The 23036-nt window shown below is 37.3% G+C and overlaps 3 protein-coding genes across 3 annotated transcripts; all 3 read left to right on the top strand.

Annotated features, from left to right (window-relative positions):
- Nucleotides 1–3716: 3716 nt before the first annotated feature.
- h6pd (hexose-6-phosphate dehydrogenase (glucose 1-dehydrogenase)) lies at nt 3717–14245 on the top strand. Its single transcript, XM_032550414.1, is given in 6 exon segments — nt 3717–3993; nt 7443–8110; nt 8202–8319; nt 10633–10902; nt 11651–12615; nt 12617–14245. Coding segments are annotated over 5 exon segments (2376 nt in total). The 5' UTR covers nt 3717–3993; nt 7443–7468; the 3' UTR covers nt 12998–14245.
- A 3391-nt stretch (nt 14246–17636) lies between these two features.
- On the top strand, nt 17637–18567 carry rbp7b (retinol binding protein 7b, cellular). Its single transcript, XM_032550416.1, has 4 exons — nt 17637–17780; nt 17920–18098; nt 18192–18293; nt 18433–18567. Exons 1-4 carry the CDS (start codon nt 17708–17710, stop codon nt 18481–18483), a joined length of 405 nt encoding a protein of 134 aa, XP_032406307.1. The 5' UTR covers nt 17637–17707; the 3' UTR covers nt 18484–18567.
- Nucleotides 18568–19162: 595 nt separating this feature from the next.
- Nucleotides 19163–22121, top strand: cenps (centromere protein S). The gene is made up of 6 exons (XM_032549417.1): nt 19163–19183; nt 19983–20003; nt 20113–20236; nt 21320–21353; nt 21480–21546; nt 21684–22121. The coding sequence occupies exons 1-6, from the start codon at nt 19163–19165 to the stop codon at nt 21795–21797; spliced, it is 381 nt and encodes a 126-aa protein (XP_032405308.1). The 3' UTR covers nt 21798–22121.
- Nucleotides 22122–23036: the final 915 nt, after the last annotated feature.

The raw sequence follows: 23036 nt of genomic DNA, 5'->3' as shown, positions 1-23036 counted from the left end.
CACACACACACACACAAAACACAAAGTTATACAACAGTCAACAATTGTCAAGTGCCATTGTTACACATCAAAATGTTGATTCATGTTTCATTTATACTGTTTCAAAAGCAACTCTTAACAGCTGGGTTTTTAGTCTAGATTTAAAGGAACTCGGTGTTTCAGCTGTTTTACAATTTTCCAAAAGTTTGATCCAGATTTGTGGTGCATAGAAGCTGAATGCTGCTTCTCCATGTTTGGTTCTGCGTACGCAGAGCACACCAGAACCAGAGCCAGAAGCATAAGACCCAAAAGGTCTGAAAGGTTGGTACAACAGCAGATCTTTAATATATTTTGGTGGTAAGCCGTTCGGTGATTTATAAAGTAAATCAGTGGCTGCTTCTTTGATGGATGTTGTAGTTGCTTACAGTAGATGGAGAGTCATACCTTTGTAGGTTTGTAATTGTGCCATAATCTTTCTATTTTTGGATGGGATATTTAATCATGTTCTGTGAGACATACAAAGCTTTGGTTTATGGTTTTAAAACCAAAGTCGGATTTAGACTTTTCCACTACACAACTGTCTACAACTCTCCAATTTGCATTATTTATTGTTCTTTCAACTGCTAACTCTATGTTTTCTCTTTGTTTTGTTTTTTCTTCCATTTTCTGATTGGCTGTGTTGCCTTCCTGAGAAGTTCATCAGCTGAGATGATGCTGCCAGCAACTAAACATTCTCCCTCTGCTGCTATTAATGTTTTACTTTTCATTACCAGAAGGTTCCCCTACATCAGTGCTTCTGTTCCTTTTTTGTGTATTTGCTGTCTTCTCAATCCTCAGTCGTGGCAGATGGCCGCTCATACTGAATCTGGTTCTGTGGCTGGTTTCTTCCTGGTAAAGGTGAGTTTTTCTTCTCCACTGTGGCTACATGCATGCTTAGTATACGGGATTGTTGTAATGTTAACAACACAATGCATGTGAAGTCCACGACTGGATTCAATCTGGATGGAAAACTTTTAAATCTAATTTGAATAATGAACTGAACTTAATGCGCTGCTTGATTCTTGGAATATATGTATTATTGATTGAAATAAATTTTTTTGCATAGTGCCTTGAGATGACTTGCTAACTAAATAAACTAAATCAAATTAAATTGAAATTGAATCTGCTGTGTCTCCATGATTTAGTTTGTTTACCAATGCCCTAAAAAAAAACTGGAATTATACTAAGATTAAACGACACCGGAAATTTGTTTTAAAAGGTGGTTTGTAAAAACCAGTAGCTACACCAGGTTTTCTTCAGGCGTATCGGAGAAAATAAAATGAGAGTAGAAGAACTTTTTTGTGAAAAAAAGTAAGAAAAGAAAACAAAAGAAGTAAAACATTTGTTTTCCTTCCCAGTCACAATCAGGCACTGATTTGTGTTGATCTATCACTCAGAATGCAAGGCAATACAGTGAAGTTCGTAGTTCTCACAAACTATAAAGTAGAAAAGATCGAGGGGTATAAATACTCTCAAAGTGCATTGTGTATATCAAATAACTAGAGCTTAAAATTACTGCAAGGCCCTGTGAGCCATTTAAAAATGGGCCTGTCAATCATTCCTGTGTATTATGTTCACTTATTAGCATGCAACAGGTTGTGTATTCAAATTTATCCCAAACTGCAGTCGCTATAATCCTCCTCGTCTGGCAAATGAGGACTGGGGGTGAGGACTGAGAGTGAAATTGCCTTTAGTAAAGAGCTGTGTTAATTCTAATGAGTGTTGGCAAAGCAGCCTAATAAAGATGACAGCACACATTCATATGCATTCATTTGTGTGCTCAGCTTGACGAAGTCTGCCCCGCAGGCTTAACAAAGGGGAGGAAGGAAGCCGGGGGGGATGTGAGCTGTGGAGAATGATTGGGGAGGGGGAGACGTCCTGAAGTCTCTCCATGTCTGAGGTTATGGCAGTGACAGCTGGCTCTGCTGGGGCTTATTCTCTCTTCGGCAGTCTCCAACCATCACCTCCACAATAACAGCCAGACTGTGCAACACACACACACACACACACACACACACACAAACACAGGATGCTCCATCCTGTTTACTGTTTACATTTCACAGAGACTGGCCAACTTGGGAGGGCTTGATCACAGGCATTACAGCTGTCTGAGAGGCAGCAGTTTGTTTTTCTGACCACTTCTCTTATCTGTCACACCTCTTGAATACTTCTCAAACCTTTTATCTAAAATGTTGCAAGTTATCCTACAAGAAATATAAACAAACTAATTCTCCAAGGAACTAGGGGTGTAAAAATAGCATTTTGAGTCTAGTTTTCAGAAAGTGAGAAGCTAAGTAGCTATGAAACATTGAACAGCTGGGTCAAGGGTGCTCTGACGGCCACATCTGTTCAGAGGAATAAAAGAGCAGGACCAGAGACAACAACCTGCAGTGTGGTCCACAACAATAAGATCATTACCGAGCCAAAGGGGACATGCTTTCTCTGAGGGACGCTAGGAGACAGCTGAACAATGCAGGTCGAATAGAAGCTGATATTTGTCCACCAAAAATCAGCTGCTCCTCATCAGTTTTCGTTTTCTTTTCACTTTTTTAAATAAAGTTGTTCACTATGTAAGAGAGCTGTTATATTTAGTATGTTGAGCTAATAGGATCAATGGTTTTAGGTGCAACAGGAGGACAGCTGTGAAAAGCAGCGGTATCACTCAAAGACCAACAGAGGGCGCTATTGGTTTAACAACACAGCAAGTGGAAGCACAGTCATATTGTAAACAGCTGATAAAAGCAATTATGACTCCTGAATTTTTTTATTATTTAATTGAATCACTGCCAATTCATTTTAGAATACATTTAAAAATCCTGATTATGACTTTCAGGACTCTGCATGGTTAAGATGTTTCCCATATTTTTTAAATTTCGTTGTTCTTGTGACAACAATAAAGATTTATCTTATCTTATCTTATCTTATATTACTGAACAGTTGGACCATACTACAGATCTCATGACTTAGACCAAAATCCTAAGGTCTAGAAGTCACTCCATTCAGACTGTTGCACCTTGACTGTGAAAAAAACAACTAATTTATCAGATTTTTTTTTAATAGCTAAAAAAAATCCTTAATTTATATAGAAGAGGATTGGGGCCACTGAAAAAAAATAATCTGAGATTAAAGTCAGAATTTTTTTCAGTGGCCCTAATCCTCTTCCATACATTTATTTGAAATTAGTTTTCAAATAAAGCTTAATTTCTGCTAAATTATGTAACTTCAAAAAGTTCAAATCAAATGGTAATAGAACTATTGATACTTGAATAGTTTGTTCAAATACAAACAAACTAGTTGTAGAAAGGGCAGATTCTATAACAATCTGCCTTTTAAAGGCATCATATCGATGTGTCTCAACATGAAAATGAGTTTGACAACCCTGATTAAGAGAGACCAAATAACCTGACAGTCAGCTTGGATTCAAAGCCAAGACTTTCTTGCTGCAAGATAAATTCAAATTCAAAATACTTTATTGATCCCAAAGGGAAATTAAATAGCTGCTTACAAATAGTTTTTTTTATCTATAATCTGTTTTTCATAAGTGTATGTAATAAAACTGGGTAGAAAAACCGAGAGGAGCGTCCGGAAGAACTATTGCTTCAAAACACCGCCCGCGTGGAACTAGAGCCACGCAGATCACGTGACTGGGACAGGAAGCGTCCTTTGATGGAGTTGTAGGCAGCTCAGTGCAGGTTCGTTGTTTCACTTTTATGTAGCTTGTATGTCCCGTTTATATATATTTATTTACGGCGAAGAGTTATTTATTATCACTTTCTGTCGATTTTTACATGAGGCCACAAGTAGCAACGGCGCTGTGCTGAGTGTTAGCAGCGGAAGTGGAGTTTGACAGCTAGCAGGTGGAATCGAGTGACCAACGAGTTTTTCAGCAGTAAATGTTTGTCTTTTGACACATGAACAAACATCTTTGAGGATCTAATATCGATGAGCAAGTTTAAACCTTGGTCCTTAGGCGCTGTAAGTCCTATTTTGTCGCCACCTTCGTTAACGTTTAAGTACTTTGAAGCAGCAGCTGTTCACGTCGTGCTTATTCCGCGTTACTTGTGGCAGTTTGGTGACGTTTATTCATTGCAAATGTAGCCTTTGCAACAAAACAACAACAAAAAAAGCTAGAAGCGATTTACCGAGAAATAGTCTCCAGAAGTTTAACGGTGTTTAGCCGGAGCTGAATGAGGTTGTCGGGGTAGCAGGTAACTGGGGCACCAAATTTGACACAACGTGAGCGATAACGGACATCAACAGGCAACCAAAGGATACGCGGTGTGTGAGAGTTAATGTGGGGGACAAACTCCAACACTTTGTCATTGTTTAGGAACACTGACTAGTTAAGAGGAACCTATTAAAAAATATTTATTGTTTATTTCTTTAAATATATTTTAAAAGCTTGCATGTATATGTTCTAGAGGGGCATATGTACAATTTAATGGGGAAATAGCATTAAGACATACATTTTAAATTCCAAGACCAGATGTGATTTAACATTAGTACAGTACAGATCTCTCCCAATTAATATTAACATTTCTGATCCAATATTCTCCCAAATCCTTAGTTATAATACGTCTTTCAAAAATTATTAGTAGTTAGAATATTCTTATATTTGTAAAAGTCCTTTTATTTTACCAAAAGATCTTGGCTCTGCATAATATGATATAGTCATCATTAAAACAGGAACAGGGAATATTCTGCTTTGAGATAAAACTAGTTTTATTCTCTTTCTAAATGAAATATTCTGAAATTAGACTATAAAATATTCACTTTTTTTTTTTTATTAAAATGGATTTTATGAGGGCTAACTATCCCGTTTCACATATAAAATCAGTTGGGTTTGTAAAATACAAAATATGGGACATTTTAACCAACAGGCTGACAAAGTTGTGCTTGTCCACAGGGAAAATTAAATTTCAACAATAAACTCCAGCTGTGTTATCAATAGTGAGGGGGAAAATACATTGAATAGTAATGCTGTGTATATGTTGTTTGAAGGACTTCTGAAAAGTATGCAAACTTAAATTATGTTTCCTTCAGGATGCTTGTTTTTCTGGAATATTTGTGTTTAGGGAGTGTGCATGGAAAAAGAATATAAAATGACAATCAATACTGGTTCCTAATATCTTTTTATTGCCTCTGCCCTGCATATACTGTGCAGGAGCAATGTAAATTACTGTTTAGGACACACAAGTGTTTTGAAACCAACATTTGTGATGTAATAAAACATTACTGCACTGTAAATATTAAACTCAACCATTCAAAGAGACCTTTCTGAACATGATGTACTTTGCTGAGGGGTTCATTGTTAGCTGCACTGTGTTAAAGATCATTTAGATTATTAGTTTCAGTCTGTAGAGAAAATATGTATCAACCCTGAAGCTATATCTGAATGCATAGCATATTCTAACTTATTGAATATTGTGACTGTACTCCATGACGGGGAAAGAGGAAATATTAAATGTAGGAACGGCACCGGAATAAGAATGTGTCCTCTGATCATTTTTACTTTATTTTGCAGCAATTTTAAATGGAATAGAAATATTATATATAGTTCTACTGTGGAAAAACTATGCAAATACCAGCTGGGATGTAATCTTTAAATGAGTTTGAAACTGCTGGAAGCAGTGATGGTAGGAAGGATCTGCGATGACTCTCCTTTGTGCACCCAGGATGCAGCAGGTTGTTGATGCGGGAGCTCTCCAGTTAACCAACAACGTTATGCACATAAAAGAATCGATCTGTGCTCCAAATGTTGTACATGTCATTTTTTTTCTTTATTTTATTTTGCTCGCAGCTTGAGACTGAGGAAGTAATAGGCTGAAACAGAAGCTTATGCTGTATGTTTAAGATATTTTCCAGTGGAAAGCGGTAAAACACTTTGATCATTTTCAGTTGTCTGGGCTACATTTAGTATTTTTGCATTTGGAAAGCCGATATTTTGTAGCTGCTCATGCAGTTTGGCCTTTGCTGTTTGCATTGCTGCAGTGCAAACATTACAATCAGCAGCTGGGATTCCAGATGTTGCTCATAAAGTCAGCCTCATCCTGTGGGCGTTCTAGTCACTTTGCAATTTTCAGTCTCCCTTTAGATAGTGGAAATTAAAGCATTTTTCCTCTGAAATGATGAAAATACAGGTGTTCTCATTTACTTAACTACATTATGTAAGCTTTACTTAATCTACAGTATTACATTGAGACATTAAGTGCTGCAAAATTTTACAATCTTGTTCTCATATCTTGTTCTCCCAGCGAAAAAAATATTAATTAAAATCAAACATTTTATTAGATTACAATAATCTTATTTTGATTTAAATATAAATGGCTTTTTCAATATTTGTGCTTTTTATCTGTTTCTGCTTGTATTATATTCCAATTAATTTAAGCAACTCTAACCCTTCTTTTTATTATTTCTAATTAGAAAAATATTAGACTAAATATAAAGTATAAGAAAACTATTTGGAGTGATTGCTCTTTAATCATAAACATTTAAATGGGGCCTGATAAGTGAAGTAAATAGACAACGGCCAAATCAACATTATGAGCTGATTATTCTTTTCATAATGTCAGAAAAAGTAAAAACGAATGAAGCAAAATAAAGAGTATTTTGCTTTCTTAAAATCAAGAATTGAAGCTGTTATCCATTTAAAAAAAAATACGTAAGGCACCTGTTTTTTATTTACTTATATTTCCAGTTAATTAAAAACTGTTAACTGTTACATTAATTCAGACATAGAAGAATTGACTAATATTGGTGTAATGTGAAGCATTCAACATTTTTGATCCATTGGGTTCAACTAAATCAATAATAATCTACTGACCAATAACGTTTTTCATATAATTTCTCCAAGTGTGGAATAGGATGACTTAATATATTGCAGATTCAAGCCACTCGATCATCCATCTTTTCTCATTTTCATCAAAATATCCATTTTGTTTAAGTTTTTCTGTCTTTCTCAATAGAGGGCTTTTATCCCTTGCAAAATCGTCAGTAAGTGGGCAGGATTTTCCCAGAATTCCCAATCAGTCCAGCTCTCAGACTGGAAGCTTAACGCCCCTGTGCAAAGAACAAAAGTCCACACCCCTGGCGGGTGGTCATTGCTGCACACCAGTTTGGATCAATGCCTCTAGAGTCTAGAGGAACAAAAAAAGAATAAGAAACGACGACTTTAAGTAAATAATCTCTTCTGTCATTGCAGATGGAAACGTTTATGGTTTTAAAAATTTTTTTTGTATCTCTGTTATGTTTAAATTTTGCTTGAGAAATGAGATTTGTTGCACCAATATGTACAATAACAATGTGTACATTTGTAATTTTATTAATGGAGTTGAACCTTGTCATTTCACCCTATCCCTACATATTTGGGTTGTCCATTAATTGATTAAAAACATTGATAATTTTGTTCTTCTGTGTCCATACAGGATTTTTGGACAGTTGAGACTAGAAAATGTCTTTAGCTGTCTCACTGCTCCTTGTCGCTCTATGTGCTGGCGGAGGATACGGTGAGGAGGGAAAGCGGACTCAGAAAGCTGGCCATGTGTCTGTGGTCATAGTCGGAGGAACTGGAGACCTGGCGAGGAAATATTTGTGGCAGGGATTCTTTCAGCTGTATGTGAGCCAGGTCAGTGGTGGAAACACCTTTTCTTTCTATGGGGGAGGCTTGTCCCCATCTGAACAGGCCACACCGGTCCTCTTTGAGATCCTGAAGGCGGTCACCTGCTCCAAGGACGTTTCTCAGGACCGCTGCGCCATCCTGAAGGATCAATTCCTGCGGCTCTCGCAGTATCGGCAGCTGAAGACTTTGGAGGACTACCAGGAACTGGCCCGGCACATCGAGCAGCAGCTCCAGCAGGAGGGCATGACAGAGGCCGGACGCCTCTTTTACCTCTCAGTCCCGGCTTTCGCGTACGCAGGTGTTGCAGAGAAGATCAACAGCAGCTGCAGGCCGGCCGGCGGGACCTGGCTGAGGGTCGTCCTCGAGAAACCGTTCGGACACGACTACCGCAGTGCTCAGGTGTTAGCTACCGAGCTTCTGGGTGCATTGAAGGATGAAGAGATGTACAGAATCGACCACTACTTAGGGAAGCAGGTAAGAAAAGATCCATCACACCATGTTACTGTCCCACCAGGCAATTTACATGTTTAATTACATTTTTTTATTCTTCTTTTCATGAAAAAAGGTGGTGTCAAAAATACTTCCATTCAGGATAGAGAACAGGAAGTTTTTGGATCCCATTTGGAACAGGCATCACATTGAGAAGATAGAAATTGTTTTAAAGGAGACTCTGGATGTTAAAGGTGATTAAAGGTTTCCTCCACCTTGTTTTTATACATCTTCACACTCACTGCTAGCCAAATAAATTCATATTGTTTGGAAGTAGCATAACGCTACACTGAAACATTTAGATAAACTGAGTTAACCGAGTCAGGGGGAAATAAATCCATATTTAGAAATATTAGAAATGACAAAACCACATTATTTTCTAAGTTGAATAGTGTGTCTAGGAATTTTAATCAAAAATCCATGACATATTCTTTTCTTATTTTATAAATATAGGTAGGTGGCATTGTGAACTATTTTAAATAACAGAACATTTCCAATAAAAGCTGATCGTCTCTACAAAGAAAACAAAAATGTTTCCTCATTTAGTCTTTAAATATAATAATGATCCAAAATATAAGACCAAAGTAACACAAAAATAGTTCATCTTGATCTGAAAACCTAAATTCTGCAGAAAACATGTGTAGAGAATAGAAGAGAACAAAGGACTCTGGAAACTGAAGATATTTTGTAAAAGCAATTCTCTCTTAATGTCATTTTTCTCTTCATTTGGATTTTTTTCTAGCTTTTAGTGGGAGAATATTGCAACAAAGGGTCTATAAATGACATAGACATCTTTAACAAACTTATTCAGTTCTTTCATAAGCTCTTATCCTGAAATAAATTGAATTAAGTGTAAAAGTGTTTGCTGCTTTTAGAAAAGTACTAAACGTTATCTAACTCTGGAGGTTGTGCACCTTTACTCTTAAGGCTTGTCATTCACCCCATGCTAATTGCTCCATAAACGGCTACATAAGACAATAAACAGGGCCATCAGGTCATCTGTTGTTCTTTCAACAATACCCAGTCCAGAGAAACTTCAGAAAGGGAGGTCAAAGTTCAGATCAGAGTTCATATCCTTAAAAAGGGTTAGTTAGTGCTTTATTCTCTGGATCAGAAAATATGAAATGTGAATGTTTCAATGTGAATGAAGTTAAGGTGGTGATCGTGACAGTTTCAATCTTGCTATAAAAATTTTATGCATACCTAATGTAAAATGAACTTACTTATTGAACCTTTTTATCTCTTCAGATTGTTAAAATGAAAGCACTGCAGCCCTACTTTGGTCAAAACTGTCTCAGTCCAACATATAAACAAGTTACTAAATAGATATTCATGGAATATATATTTCAAAGTGTGTCAGTCTGTTACATAACTATATTTGAAAATAATTCATTACAATTTGTATCTAATGTATAATCATATAGAATATCATATAGAATAATTTCTGTATAAATTATTTAATTGTAAAAGTTATAGTTAGTTAGATAAATTAGTTAAATGTCATGAATAACACTTCTGAGCAACCCTACAATTCTTAAAGGGACCAGAGTCCAATAATTCAAAACTTAAATATTTTTAATTCAGAATTATTTAATTAATATTTAAGAAAACTTTGAAGAGTTATTTCAAACTTGTGCATTTAACTTATATATATATATATATATATATATATATATATATATATATATATATATATATACATACACAGTACAGACGAAAAGTTTGGACACACCTTTTAATTCAATGAGTTTCCTTTATTTTCATGACTATTGACATTAGTAGATTCACACTGAAGGCATCAAAACTATGAATAACACATGTGGAAATATGCACTAAACAAAAAAGTGTAAAACAACTGAAAATACCCCTTATATTCTAGTTTCTTCAAAGTAGCAACCTTTTGCTGTGATTACTACTTTGCACACACTCTGCATTTTCTTGCTGAGCTTCAAGAGGTAGTCACCTGAAATGGTTTTCACTTCATAGGTGTGCCCTGTCAGGTTAATAAGTGGGATTTCTTGCCTTATAAATAGTCATGAAAATAAAGAAAACCCATTTTAATTAGAAGGTGTGTCCAAACTTTTGGTCTGTACTGTATATATAACTTATATATAAGCGATAGCTTATATTGCCACATAACTTTTTTAGATATTGTTTAAAAATATTTGTAATATTTTTTTCAAGCTTATCAGAGTGGGTGGGTGGAAATAACGATGCCAAAACGTGAAGTTTGGTGGAGCTACACTGATGGTTTAAAGTGTGTCATAATGGACTGCGGCACAGAAAGTATTTACTATAAACATTTACTAAAATATATGTAGCGTTTAAATATAGGAATGAATTCACATAGATATGTATGTATTCATGTATTTAATTTTAATTTCATTTATCAAATAAGATATTTCACTTGATAGATATTTTGTATTATATGTTTTTCAATATAACCCAATAACTGATTTCATTTTTGAAAATATGTCTCCATGCTGCCTCTTGTTTTGACGCCTCAGGTCGGATTTCCTTCTACGACGAGTACGGAGTGATCCGAGATGTCCTGCAGAACCACCTGACCGAGGTCATGACCCTGCTGACCATGAAGCTTCCTGCTAATGTGAGCAACAGTGGAGAAGTTCTTCGAAACAAGCTGGAGGTCCTCAGCTCCATGCTGCCGTTAGGAAAGAGTCAGGCGGTCATCGGACAGTACCAGAACTACAAAACCGAGGTCCAACAGGAGCTGAATAAAACCAAAGAACATGTCAGTATGACATCAACCTTTGCAGGTGATCACACAACTTTCTTTCACAATATTACTTGTCTTTATTTATGGCTATCGTACTGCTTGAACTTCTCATTTGGACATGTTACACTCACAAATGTCAGTTTAATTTGTTGGTACGTTGTGAGTCATAAAATGGTTCATAAAAATGTAGAAGAAGGAAAATAATCAATCGATTTGTAATTTCAAGAGGGTTGAGAGATTTTGGACTGATCTTCTTAACAAAATGTCTCAAATTGAGTTCGGATGGAAGCATCTGTAAAGGTCAGATTTCAAGTCACACCCCAGATTCTCAGATTTAAAGTGTGACCTTGGACTAGGCCACTCTGAACTCATGCAAATGCTTTGTTCTAAACTATTCCATTGTATGTCTATGATTTGGTTTTTTTGTAGAGCTTCTGACATGATCTTGCTCTTAGTTTAGCTGCATCTTTCCTGTTCATGCTAAAGGACGACATTGCCACAGCATAATACTGTGTAAATGCTGTGTTAGGCAATAAAATGTTTATTTTCCTATTTTAAAAAGTAATTGAATAATTTTTTTACTTGGATCTTTTAATGTGTTTGTAATATTGTACAAAAAAGGCTTAAGTGGTTGAATAAAAACTCTACAGATTGTGCCTATTTATATGAATAATCTTTAGAATAATTAACAAAATAATCAATTACTAAAATAGTCAGTAGTCGCATCCTTAGTATTTTCTTTACTGTGTTTGTTTAATTTGTAAATATAAATTCTGCTTTTGTTGCAGCCGTTCTGGCCCATATCGAGGATGCGCAGTTCGAAGGCGTTCCTGTTCTTCTGATCTCTGGGAAGATGTTAGACGAACGCGTCGGGTACGCGCGCATCCTTTTCAAGAACGACGTCTTCTGCCTTCAGAGCCAGAACAATGTCCACTGCAAACCTAAACAGATAGTTTTCTACTTCGGCCACGGCAGTCTCAAATATCCAGCGGTTCTGGTCAGTAAGAACTTATTCAAACCAGCTCTGAAAGGCGGCGAGTGGAAGGAAGTGACAGAGCACAAAGACGTTGACGTTTTGGGTTTGCATATTTCCGATTACTTTGTGCAAACTCCGACAACAGAAAGGGAAGCGTATTCAGAGCTCATCTATCACATTTTTGCTGGACAGAAGAATAATTTTGTCAGCACTGAAAACCTGCTGGCCTCCTGGGAAATCTGGACTCCGCTCCTCAGCGCCCTGAAGGGCTCCTTCCCCCGGATCTACCCCGGCGGTGCCGACAACGGAGACATGCTGGACGTCCATCTGAGGGGGAAGGAAATCCGCTTCTACAGCGAGGCCGTGATCATCAGCCCGGATCAGGTGGGAGGGGCGTCGGCCAGCAGCTTTCAGGTGATGCAAGGGAAGTTTCGCAGTGCTCAGATGGTGTCCGCCTGGTCGGAGGAGCTGGTGGAACGGCTGGCCGCGGATATGCAGGAAGCAGCCGAGGCAGCCGTGCGGGAGGGCGGGGTCTTCCACCTCGCTCTCTCTGGGGGATCCACTCCGCTCGCTCTGTTCCACAGGCTGGTCCTGCGCCACTTCTCCTTCCCCTGGAGAGACACACACATCTGGATGGTGGATGAGCGCTGCGTCCCGCTGACTGAGACGGAGTCCAACTTCCACAGCATGCATGAACACCTGCTGCAACACGTGAGGATACCGTACTACAACATCCACCCCATGCCGGTGCAGCTCAACCAGCGGCTCTGCGTGGACTGAGGACGGAGGAGCCCAGCTGTACGAGAAGGAGATCAGCAAACTCGTGAACGTTTCCAGCTTTCACTTTGTGCTGCTGGGCGTCGGATACGACGGCCACACCGCTTCTCTGTTCCCCGGCGGGAAACTGAACGAGACTGGAGGAAGTCTGGTGGCTCTCACAGAGAGCCCCATCAAGCCCCATCAGAGAATGAGCCTCACCTTTAGCGCCATCAACCGAGCTCGCACCGTCGCTCTGCTAGTGATGGGCAAAGGCAAACATGAGCTGGTCACCCAGCTGAGCCGAGTTAAGGACAACCTGGAGAAATATCCCGTCACCTGGGTGAAGCCAAATAACGGAAGGCTAGTTTGGTATATAGATTATGATGCACTTTTAGGATAGGTGATTATGCACTGTAAAAACACAAACACCAAGTATTTTCAAACTGTTTTCTAATGCAAAATATCTTTGTACACCAGAAATAAGATGAAATTAACTTTTCAGCAATAAATAGGAGGTTGTTTTAAGTAAATAATTAATATTGATGAAAAGGTTCTGCCAGTGGAATAAGACATTTTTCCCATATTATAAGTAAAATGTCATGTCCCAGTTATAAATAGCACTTTTTCAACAAAATAAAAGGAAATACAGACTTAAAATACTCGCATGTAAAACCGATCTTATCTTAAAACTGGGATGCACCTCTATCCTATATATCGTTCTGAAAAGTTACTTGTAAGTTAGTCTTGTCTTATCTCAAGTGTGCTAACATATCAGTATTAGAAACCGGATTAAAAATACTTAGTGAGATTTTGTGTTTTTGAAATGTGTTTTTCTTATTTTCAATCAGAGAATGCAGCTGCTTTAATGGAAGTGGTGGTTATGAAGCAACACAAGCACCAAGATAACCAGGAACTTCAAGTTTTTGCTTTAACTATAAATCACATTTACTAAACATTTTCTTGTTTGAGCTCAGGACAACACACACATTTCACTTTAAGAAGCCCTTTAGGCAACTAGTTATGAGTTATAAATAAAGTGTGGTGATAAAGTTAACCTTTAAAGCACAACGGAGGGTTCAGTATTTGCAGTTTATAGTTAATGGCTAAAAACTTCTGGTTCTTTCCTATCAAAAGGTGAAATTTTATGTGAAATCTGTGTGAGTGAATGCAGTTGAAGATTTGTTTTAAAGCGTTTTTGAAAAACTGTGATTATTGTGAGTGGAGATGTAGACAGATCACAGGAATCCAAGCAGGAAGTTTGAACCATGTGATGCTGTGAAATCTGGTGCTTAGAGCCAAACAAACACAAGAGAGATTTATTTTAGACAGAATTGGTGTGTTTGTTTGTCATATCAAATCTCAGGTGTTTCTGCAGATACTTGGTGGCAGGGTTACAATGCAATTAAGAAAAGTCTTAAGATCGAGGTTCTCTAGAGTGATGACGGTTATTTGTGCTGCAGAGATTTTTAGTCAGCGTATCAATAACCCCTAAATAAACATTCCTTTCAGATTATTTCTGTACAATCTGCAGGTGATTTATTTTTTTTTAGAAACCTATTAATTACAGACAGAATTGATTGTATTTCTGTGACTTGTTTATGAAGTTTGCCTTGAGAGTTTTCTTTCAATAAAAATCTGATTTATTATATTCCTGCTCTCAAATCATCCTTTATTTGATTCATTAAAATTAATGAATTTTATTTGATGTCAGGCTGTTGCACCTACTGGAGATTGAAACGTTATTATTAGTGTTATTTCCTAAAAAGGAAATATTATTTCTAATATTTTAGGTCTGCTTGTTCAGAGAGAGAAACAATTCGAGTTTTATTACAATTTCTGAACAGCACCAGTAAAAAATATGTTGGTTTGTTGCAACATTAAACATTAAAAACACAAATGTCAGCCATTATTGCAAAATGCTGGTGAACAGATTGAGACAAGAGAAAAAGGACAGAACTACGTCCTGTGTGTTTTAGCAAATTAAATGCCTTGAGCCATAACAGTGAATGCAAAAATAATTTGGATATTTAAGAAAGAAGACATTGCTTTCAAAGTTCAAAATGTTTCAAGGATTTAGAAATTTGTGATGCTACTTTTTTTTTTTTTTTTTACATATTTCCATATTTTCCTGTGAACAACCCAGACTAACAGCCAGATTTCTTTACATTTATGATCAAAACAACAAGCTTCCCCTAGAAAACTCAATCTGATCAGCTCACTGTTCTCCATTGGACATATTGCAAAATATAATCTAATTAAAGGATGAAAATTAGATCAAGAGCAAACATTCACATTTTTAAATACTTTTCTAATCAATATCTAACATCTAATCTAAACTCCAACTCCTCACGGTTGGTGCTGGAAATTCTGAAAAATCTTTACATTTTGAATAGTTTAGAAAAGTTTAGGAACATAAATGCTTTTCATCAATAATAAATCACTCTCTGATTTAATGTTTTAATTAAAAGTTTTCAGTCTGCATGTGTATTATCTATAGTTTTCAAACAGCTTTAGTCTTCCAGGAGTCTATATGCTGATATTTTTAATTAAACTAAAACTGGGGTCATTTGTTCAAAGTTGGTTTCAAAGAAAATTCCGTTTCCTTTCCAAAATATGATGAATAAGCCATCAATTTGCCTTTTTAAACCAGTAAATCTTATTTTCGTGACAAGGATGTTGAATCGACATCTTAAGCTTTTGTGCCTTATTTACAGACGTGATGAATTTTAAAACAATAAGGTGATGGGAAAGAATGGAAATTAATGCTTCAATTTGATTTTCAGTCTAAAATGTAGATATTGCCTTTTATTTATGAAATCGTGATGCAAATTTGACATCTGTTTTTAATCAGCTTGGCTTTACAACATATACATATAAATACAGTTTACATTACAGTGTAAATTACACATCTCAGTTTATTTGACAGCATGTTGCATACATTTCAAACAATCATCACATCTGTTTTTCTGCAGCCAGCATTAAACCCGGAGCTTGATTAACTCGCCTGCACTTTTGTCCCTCTGTTGGTGGTTTTAAGTTTCCGTCTGCTGCCGGATCAGATCCCTCATGAATTCTTTAAAGTGAACTATATCCAATGTCGATGGCGCGGGGACAGCTGGGTCTGTTTTATCACACAGTTGTTCCTGCTTGTCGCCTGCCTGTTGGTTAACCACAGTCCTGCTCTCACCATGAAAAAGCCTAAACGGACAGAAACAGGTGTCAGATCTGCGGAGACGCAGATTAAAGCCGTCAGAAACGTCTCACCTGCGCTGAACGCAGAGGCGACCGTCAGAGCGACGGACAGGTAGTACAGCTCTGTGGTAGTTTTGGCCTGTGGGTAAAGACACAACTCATTTTGATGCAGTAATTTTGCATTTTCTCACTATTGCTGCTTTTATTTTCTTACACAAGCGGCTGCTGTGAGAGTCAGGATGGCGGTGCACAGTCCATGGCCGCATGACAGAAGTCCAAACACATGATAGGCAGCCCACAAGCTCTGAGGAACCGGATCTAGCAGCGTGAATACCACTGAAAGACCTGAGAGGAGAGCAAAAGTTAATATTATTTTTTGTTTTTTTTTAACTACATGTGATTGGACTCACCTGAAGCAACGATGGACAGGGCAACAGAGGCCGACAGGTTGTTCAGAAGAGGTTGCCTGCAGTATCTTGAGGATTTCGACCTTTTATGGCAACAAAAAAAAACACTTTTACATGTAAACCCATGACTTGTGTGTGACTTTACGTGATGTCTATGTCCCAGTTACCTCCCCATGACGTAGAGCTGGGGGGCCAGCACCACCACTATGAACACTGCATTCACTATTTGGCTGTTAATGAAAATTACACATCAGCTGTCATGCCTGAACGTAAATAATAACTCTCTCTCTATAAGTGTACTTACAATTTTAATCTCTGGTTCAGTGGTATCCATCTGCTGCTGTGATAGGCCATGAAGACCAGCATGTAGAGAAACATCGATGCTGTGCATTCAGGCGAGGGCGTGTAGAAACACTGCGCTGTTGGCTAAATGTGCTCCAAGGAAAGATTGGGTTTCATTCACTATTATTATCAGGGTCACTAACACAATACAATTCACATCAGATGTCACAATTTATCTTAGATCGTCATATTGATGTGTGCATAATCTTTGGATAAAAAACTATGAGTTATGATTCAAATGTTGATATCAAACATAACTTGAGTAACATTTTTAAAAAACCTATGTAAATCCAACTTGGCCCTTTATGAAAAGGCAAACCTTATAATTGTTTCTTCCAATCCAGTGTCATCAAGCATTTACAACTGACTGCTGATGAGTTTTTCGCATCACAATGCAGTAATTTAGCCCTCTTCCTCTTTGGAGATTTGTTTTATTTCATCAACACCGGAGGAATTTTGAGGATGAACAGCTCATCTTACTTTTATTATGGTTCTCCCTGTCTAGGGTTTCCCCCGACCACGTAACTGGTTTGCCTTCCAGTAACACTATGAATAAGTAGGTACAAATGATGGATGGATCACATTATCCTAGCATCCTAAGCCAAAATAAAAAAATGTACCAAGTAGTATTTTAAAAGTAGAGTTCACAGCATAGTCTAAACAAAGAGAGGGCAGACAGAGGAAAATCAGCTCCACCTGGTGTCCCTGAACAGGTCTGGTGTTCCAGTCAAAAACAGATTTGTTTTGGGAAACCAGAGTCTTTGCCGTCCTCAAGGCTGAGAACCAGTTTGTTAAAAGTTGCTGGAAAGTGGAACAAAATCCAACAATTCTTTTGAATGAAGTCAAATTCCTGTTACTTTAGTTAAAAGACCAGCCTCATAATTTTCTATTTTAGCCTGCAGTTTGCAACATTTCTCAGGCCTGATCTTTGGCAGAGCCAAATCCACTTCAGACACACCTGCTTCAAATTGATGTTTAATCAACAGGCTGCAGAACCTAAATGTGTGGCACTGTGTGCAGGGAGCTTCCTCATATTATGCAAAAACTATTTCTCTTCCTGTGTGTCTTGAATAAGAGAGGTGAGCGTTGCAACACCCTGCCTCATGCTGACGCTATAAAACATCCAGGAACTCGCACTGCCAAGTTTTCAAGAGAGCCAAACCTCCAAAATGCCTGCAGACTACAATGGAACATGGGATATGGTCAGCAATGACAATTTAGATGGTTACATGGTTGCACTTGGTAAGGTTTTCTTCCTTTAATTATTAGCTTGATGCATTAGCTGTGTGGATGTCTTAATTTTTAGTCAAAATAAGTGTTAAAAAAACAAGCCTGTGTTATGGATGATTTTTCTGAATTAAACTGGTTTATGTCATTGCAGACATTGGCTTTGCAACACGCAAAATCGCCGCTATGCTGAAGCCTCAGAAGGTGATCAAACAAGATGGAGATTCTTTCACCTTCCAAACCACCTCCTCTGTGTTAAAGTACGAGTGCTCCTTCAAAGTTGGAGAGGAGTTTGAAGAGGTGACGAAGGGCATGGACAACCGCAAGTGTCGGGTAACTGAACAAATAACGCTTTAAAACTTTCATATCGGCATAAAATTAAAACATACCGAGAATTAATAGTGTTTTCTTTTACACCTCTACCAGTCTGTGGTTAACTGGGACAATGATAAGCTGGTGTGTGTTCAGAAAGGAGAGAAGAAAGACAGAGGCTGGATTCACTGGATTCAGGGAGACGAGCTTCATCTGGTATGCTGGCTCACTTTTTATATTCAGTTAGAAAAGACATATTTAGAATTAACCCCTTTGCTCTACTGGAATATGGTTGTACTGTTTACTGTATGAAAAGTCCTACAAATTTGATAAAACTTTCATTTTTCTCTTTCAGGAGCTGACCTGTGAAGGTCAAGTGTGCAAGCAAGTCTTTAAAAGGATGTGACCCTGACTTTAAAGATAATGGCATATCTTGTACATGTTTTCATCATAAGATGAGATGCATGCAAAATAAAAAAAAGCAGACCAGCGATCGTGATTCATTTCAACACTAAATGCAGGCGCTTTGCATTCTGTTTCTTTTTTAAAATTCCATTATCAGAAGGCACAGAAAATATACCCTAGGTATAACAAAATTATTTTTGATTTGACTGGAAGTGATGTTGAGCAGCAAATGGAGTTTTTTTCCCCCTGGAAGGTCTGAAAAAGAGTTGGGTGGGAGGAGATGTCCCCTTTAAACCAAAAGGTCACTGCCTGCACAAAACAAGTCTTTTCCCCAATGTGTGTTACTAGTACAAAGTCACAGTGAAGAGACTTGTACTAGACTATAGTAAATCTATGTTCTAGCTGTGCAAGCAGAGAAATTGTTACTGATTAGGACGATAATGGCAGATATTACATAACTTAAAAAGTACTGCAAGAACAAAAAGCTACCAAATGGTGTGAAAGATGCAAATTTTACATTCCCTTTTTATTGCTCTTATATGCAAAGTAGTCAGTAAATTTTGAGGTCTGAGTTAACAAAAACAAAACTCTTCCCTGAAACCTGAAAATTGGTTATTCTTCACCAAACCACTGCAAATATTTAGTTTTTATTTAACAACCAACTTCAAAAGACCCAAGTAATGTACCGCTATTTCTTGTTGGTCAGCATAACAGCCCCTACAAAACTTTGTAAAGTGAAATCACTTATAAAAATGTTTGAGACCCAGTTACAGTAAATCAGCTTTGTTTCTTATAAACCTTTCAAACCCACATGAGTTGGCTACATTCTTTTCTTTTATGCCTCATTTAACATCCCTTTGGGATCAAAGTTTGAATTTGAATTATGGGCAGATACTTGTTTTGCATAAGAGCAGATCTGACCTTTCAAATGCAACTAACGATGCTGTTAACATATATAATAAAGGTACAACACGCACTGAATTATACAGCGACTGCAATTCATATTGAGCAGATTCACTGACTGTTTATAGTATCCAAATATTTTAACTATAGATTCAAAGATGCCATGTGTTTCTAGCACATTATCAAGCTTTTGTAACATTTAATCAACAATCAAAACCTTTATAAATTTGGATCACATCCGGAGGTGGGCACCGGCTTCCCATGAATAGGTACTGGTGAAAGGAAATCCAGTCCGTTAACAATAAATGTAAACCACTTACCATGCAGGCAGCAACACTCAGATAGCGTTGAATGTGACATACCTTGTAGTTCACCATTAGGGCCACGTGGGGGCGCTGTGTAATTTCTCAACTCAGATTTTAGAGTCGTTGGTTTGTGCCGCGAGTTTTTGTTTAGTCCGCCACTAAAAAGTTGAGTCAGTTAACAACCAGATCAAACCATGAGCTAACAATACGCTTCAGCCCGTCATAAATCTGATTTGTTCGACATTTTGGTTATTTTTAAACTTATCTCGCAGCCGCTCAAAAATGTCAGTAGACAAAGAAGGAAACTCGTCAGGTAAGAGACATTTAGTTACCATTACCGTCATATCCACTTAGCCAGGGTAGCCTAAGGTCGCATTAACATCCCTCTGTCAAAGTTTGTAATGACTTGGTTTTGTATTTAGAGGTTGAAGGCAGCGGTTCATTATACGGTGGGTCGTTTGTGTCAGAAGATCGAAGAAGAACACCGGAGGGAGTTCAGCCGACAGACCATAGCAGCCATAGCGGAAACGACATTCAGAGAGTGCGGTGAGTTTCTGAATCATACGGTGCGATTTTCACACAACACCGCCGCCTCACATAGTGATGGAATAAGTCATTCAATGTTTCACTTTTATGTAGCCCAACCTGCCAAACATAACATCTAAACTAGGGATGTCCAACGTGTGGCCCGGGGGCAATTTGCGGCCCTTGTCCCACAAGCAAAGAGAGCGATTTTTACAGACAAAATCTTCTTTAACATGTTTTCAGGAAGTGTTTTCCTTTACTAACGATGTTTCTCTTTTCATTGATTGCCCTAAACAGCAAGCACTACCCAATTTGTTTTGCCTTGCATAAAAATAAGAGAAAAAGAGAATAATGAGCCCAAGAAAGGTTGAAGAATATTTACATGGCATTTAAAACTGACCCTGTTTACATTTCTATCAACAATAATTCACTAAATTTCTAAATTGACATTACTTTGTTATAATAAAAATATTGTTAATTTAGTAAGCGATGAAAACAAATGTCTTCAGAAATAAATTTTTAACTCTTTGATTAAAATAAAAAATAAAAAACTTTGTGGCACTTGAGTTTTCTCGGTCCTAGCAGCCTTAACAGCGTCAACACTCCTAAACATTTTTTTTATTATATTGCAATATTGTGCTTTTTTTAAAGTTGTTTCACATTGCAACTAAAATGTATGGTATTCTATTGTGATAGACCAATAATTTGTCAATTACATCAGGTTTGTTTGGCATCTTCCATTAGTGAAAATGTTTCTATTTTCACTACTCAGATAAAATAAAGCAAGAAATGGGGGACTGATAAATGTAAAATGGCACAATGCTATCCTTATTACTGTCTAATGAAAGCAATGTTTTTACATGTAAAATCTACCTCAAATGTAATGTTTAAAATGTATTGCAATTAACACAAACATCACATAACATCCTGTGTGATCAAACATTAATGATCCATCTTTTTCCAGTGTAACCTGTACAAAATTAGGCTCATAATGTTAAATTTTAATCTGCCGATTTTTTTTCTTTACATTTTGAAACTCCCTGTCACAGTTGTGATGTAATATGTTGACAGAAAACATAATAAAATGGTTTTCCCTCTATGCAGACATCTTTGCCAAGGATCTGGAAGCTTTTGCCAGGTAAGGCAAAAGCTTTACCTGGCTTATAATTAAAATTAACAATTTTAATTATTCAGTGTTTTATTCCTCTAGTAAAAACAGAAAAAAATGTATATTGTGACCTGCTCTATTTTGTTTTATCTTTAGACATGCCAAAAGAAGCACAGTGTCTGCAGAGGATGTAAAACTTCTAGCCCGCCGCAGTAGAGCTCTGGTAGGTTTGAGAAAAATAACCAAGTTGCATGAATCCTCGTCACACTTTCAGTATACTACAGTTGTTCATGTCATATATGTATATACATATTCTACACAAGACGGCACATTTTTATTGTTTCATTTGCCTTTATTTAGTCCAACCACATACAAAATAAAAGTGAAGAACTGGCCCAGGAGCAGCGAGAGTCCAGAAAGAAGAGTACAGTGAAGAGGAAGAGCAGAGAGACCGAGGAGGAGAGCAGAGAATGAGGACAAGACACAGGGAAGCCAGCAGTGTCTGACTTTGTGCTCAACATGCATAGAAAAATAAGAGCTTGACAAGAACAAACTGCTTTAATGAACTTTACAGCACAAGACTGATATAAAGCTAAACTCGTCTCAGGAGGCGTTTAGTTGACATGAAGAGATGAATGATGAGCAACACAATCTTAAAAGAACTGTTCATGTAACATTTACTGCGTCCAATAAATCCTATATTCATCTAACCTGGTTTGGGTTGTTAAACATACCATTAAATCCTCTAAAATACTGTTTGACATACCGACTAAAGCTTCAAGGCAGTTTGCCCCTTCATTATTTTGTCCTGACTGATTCACACCCAAAAGCCTATTAAATGGTGGTTAAGCTGTTTAACAATAAAACCCAGAATAAATAAATAAATGCATATTATTTACCTTCATATTTGCTGTAATTTTTATATAAAAAGTCTGGGTCTGAATTGTTATTCCAATATGCAATTTTGATCCGTGATCAAATAAAACACTATGCGGGTAAGTATTTATAGGAAATAACATTTCCTTAAGAAAAACACTGAAAACAAACAAAAGAAACTGTTTACCAGTTGTAAAAGCAGCTATGAAGTTATAGAATAGAATTACTTTATTCATCCCAGCAGGGAAATTATTCCCTGCTGGGAAGTTTCCCTAAGGAGAGTAGGAACTGATGCATGGTTACTACTTTCTGTAGACTTGAAGGTTTAAAAGCAACCGAAACTGCAGAAGAACTGGCAAGGGGGCGAAAAGGAAAGTACCCGCAATTACAGTAAACCGACTGGCTTACAATTTTAATTTAATCCATGCATAGAGCTCAATATTTATAAAGCAATAAAGTAGAGATGCACCGAGAAACTGGCTAACTACTCTTATTTCATGATGATCTGAAACCAACATCTGATCTTTTTTCTGATTAGTAAAAGTACCAACAGGTCATACAGAAAACTTCCCTCTGTGAGGAAGCTGTCACTAAGACTGTTAGCTATTCTCAATGTTGTTTTTTTAAGTTCAGAGCGAGTGAAGCTTTACCGTCCTTATAGAAGGGAAAAACACTTTCTACAGACATGATGGAGGGAGTGAAACTTCCCAATACAGCAAGCAAATGAACAACTTAGTCCAGTAACTTCAAACTCCAGTCCACGAGGGCCAGTGTCACACAACTTTTAGATGCATTGTCCAAGTTAAAGATTTAGGTCATTAGCAGGATAACAAAGTT

The sequence above is a fragment of the Xiphophorus hellerii genome, chromosome 20, assembly GCF_003331165.1.
Source record: "Xiphophorus hellerii strain 12219 chromosome 20, Xiphophorus_hellerii-4.1, whole genome shotgun sequence".
Classification (NCBI taxonomy): domain Eukaryota; kingdom Metazoa; phylum Chordata; class Actinopteri; order Cyprinodontiformes; family Poeciliidae; genus Xiphophorus; species Xiphophorus hellerii.
This window is presented reverse-complemented; position numbering and strand designations above follow the sequence as displayed.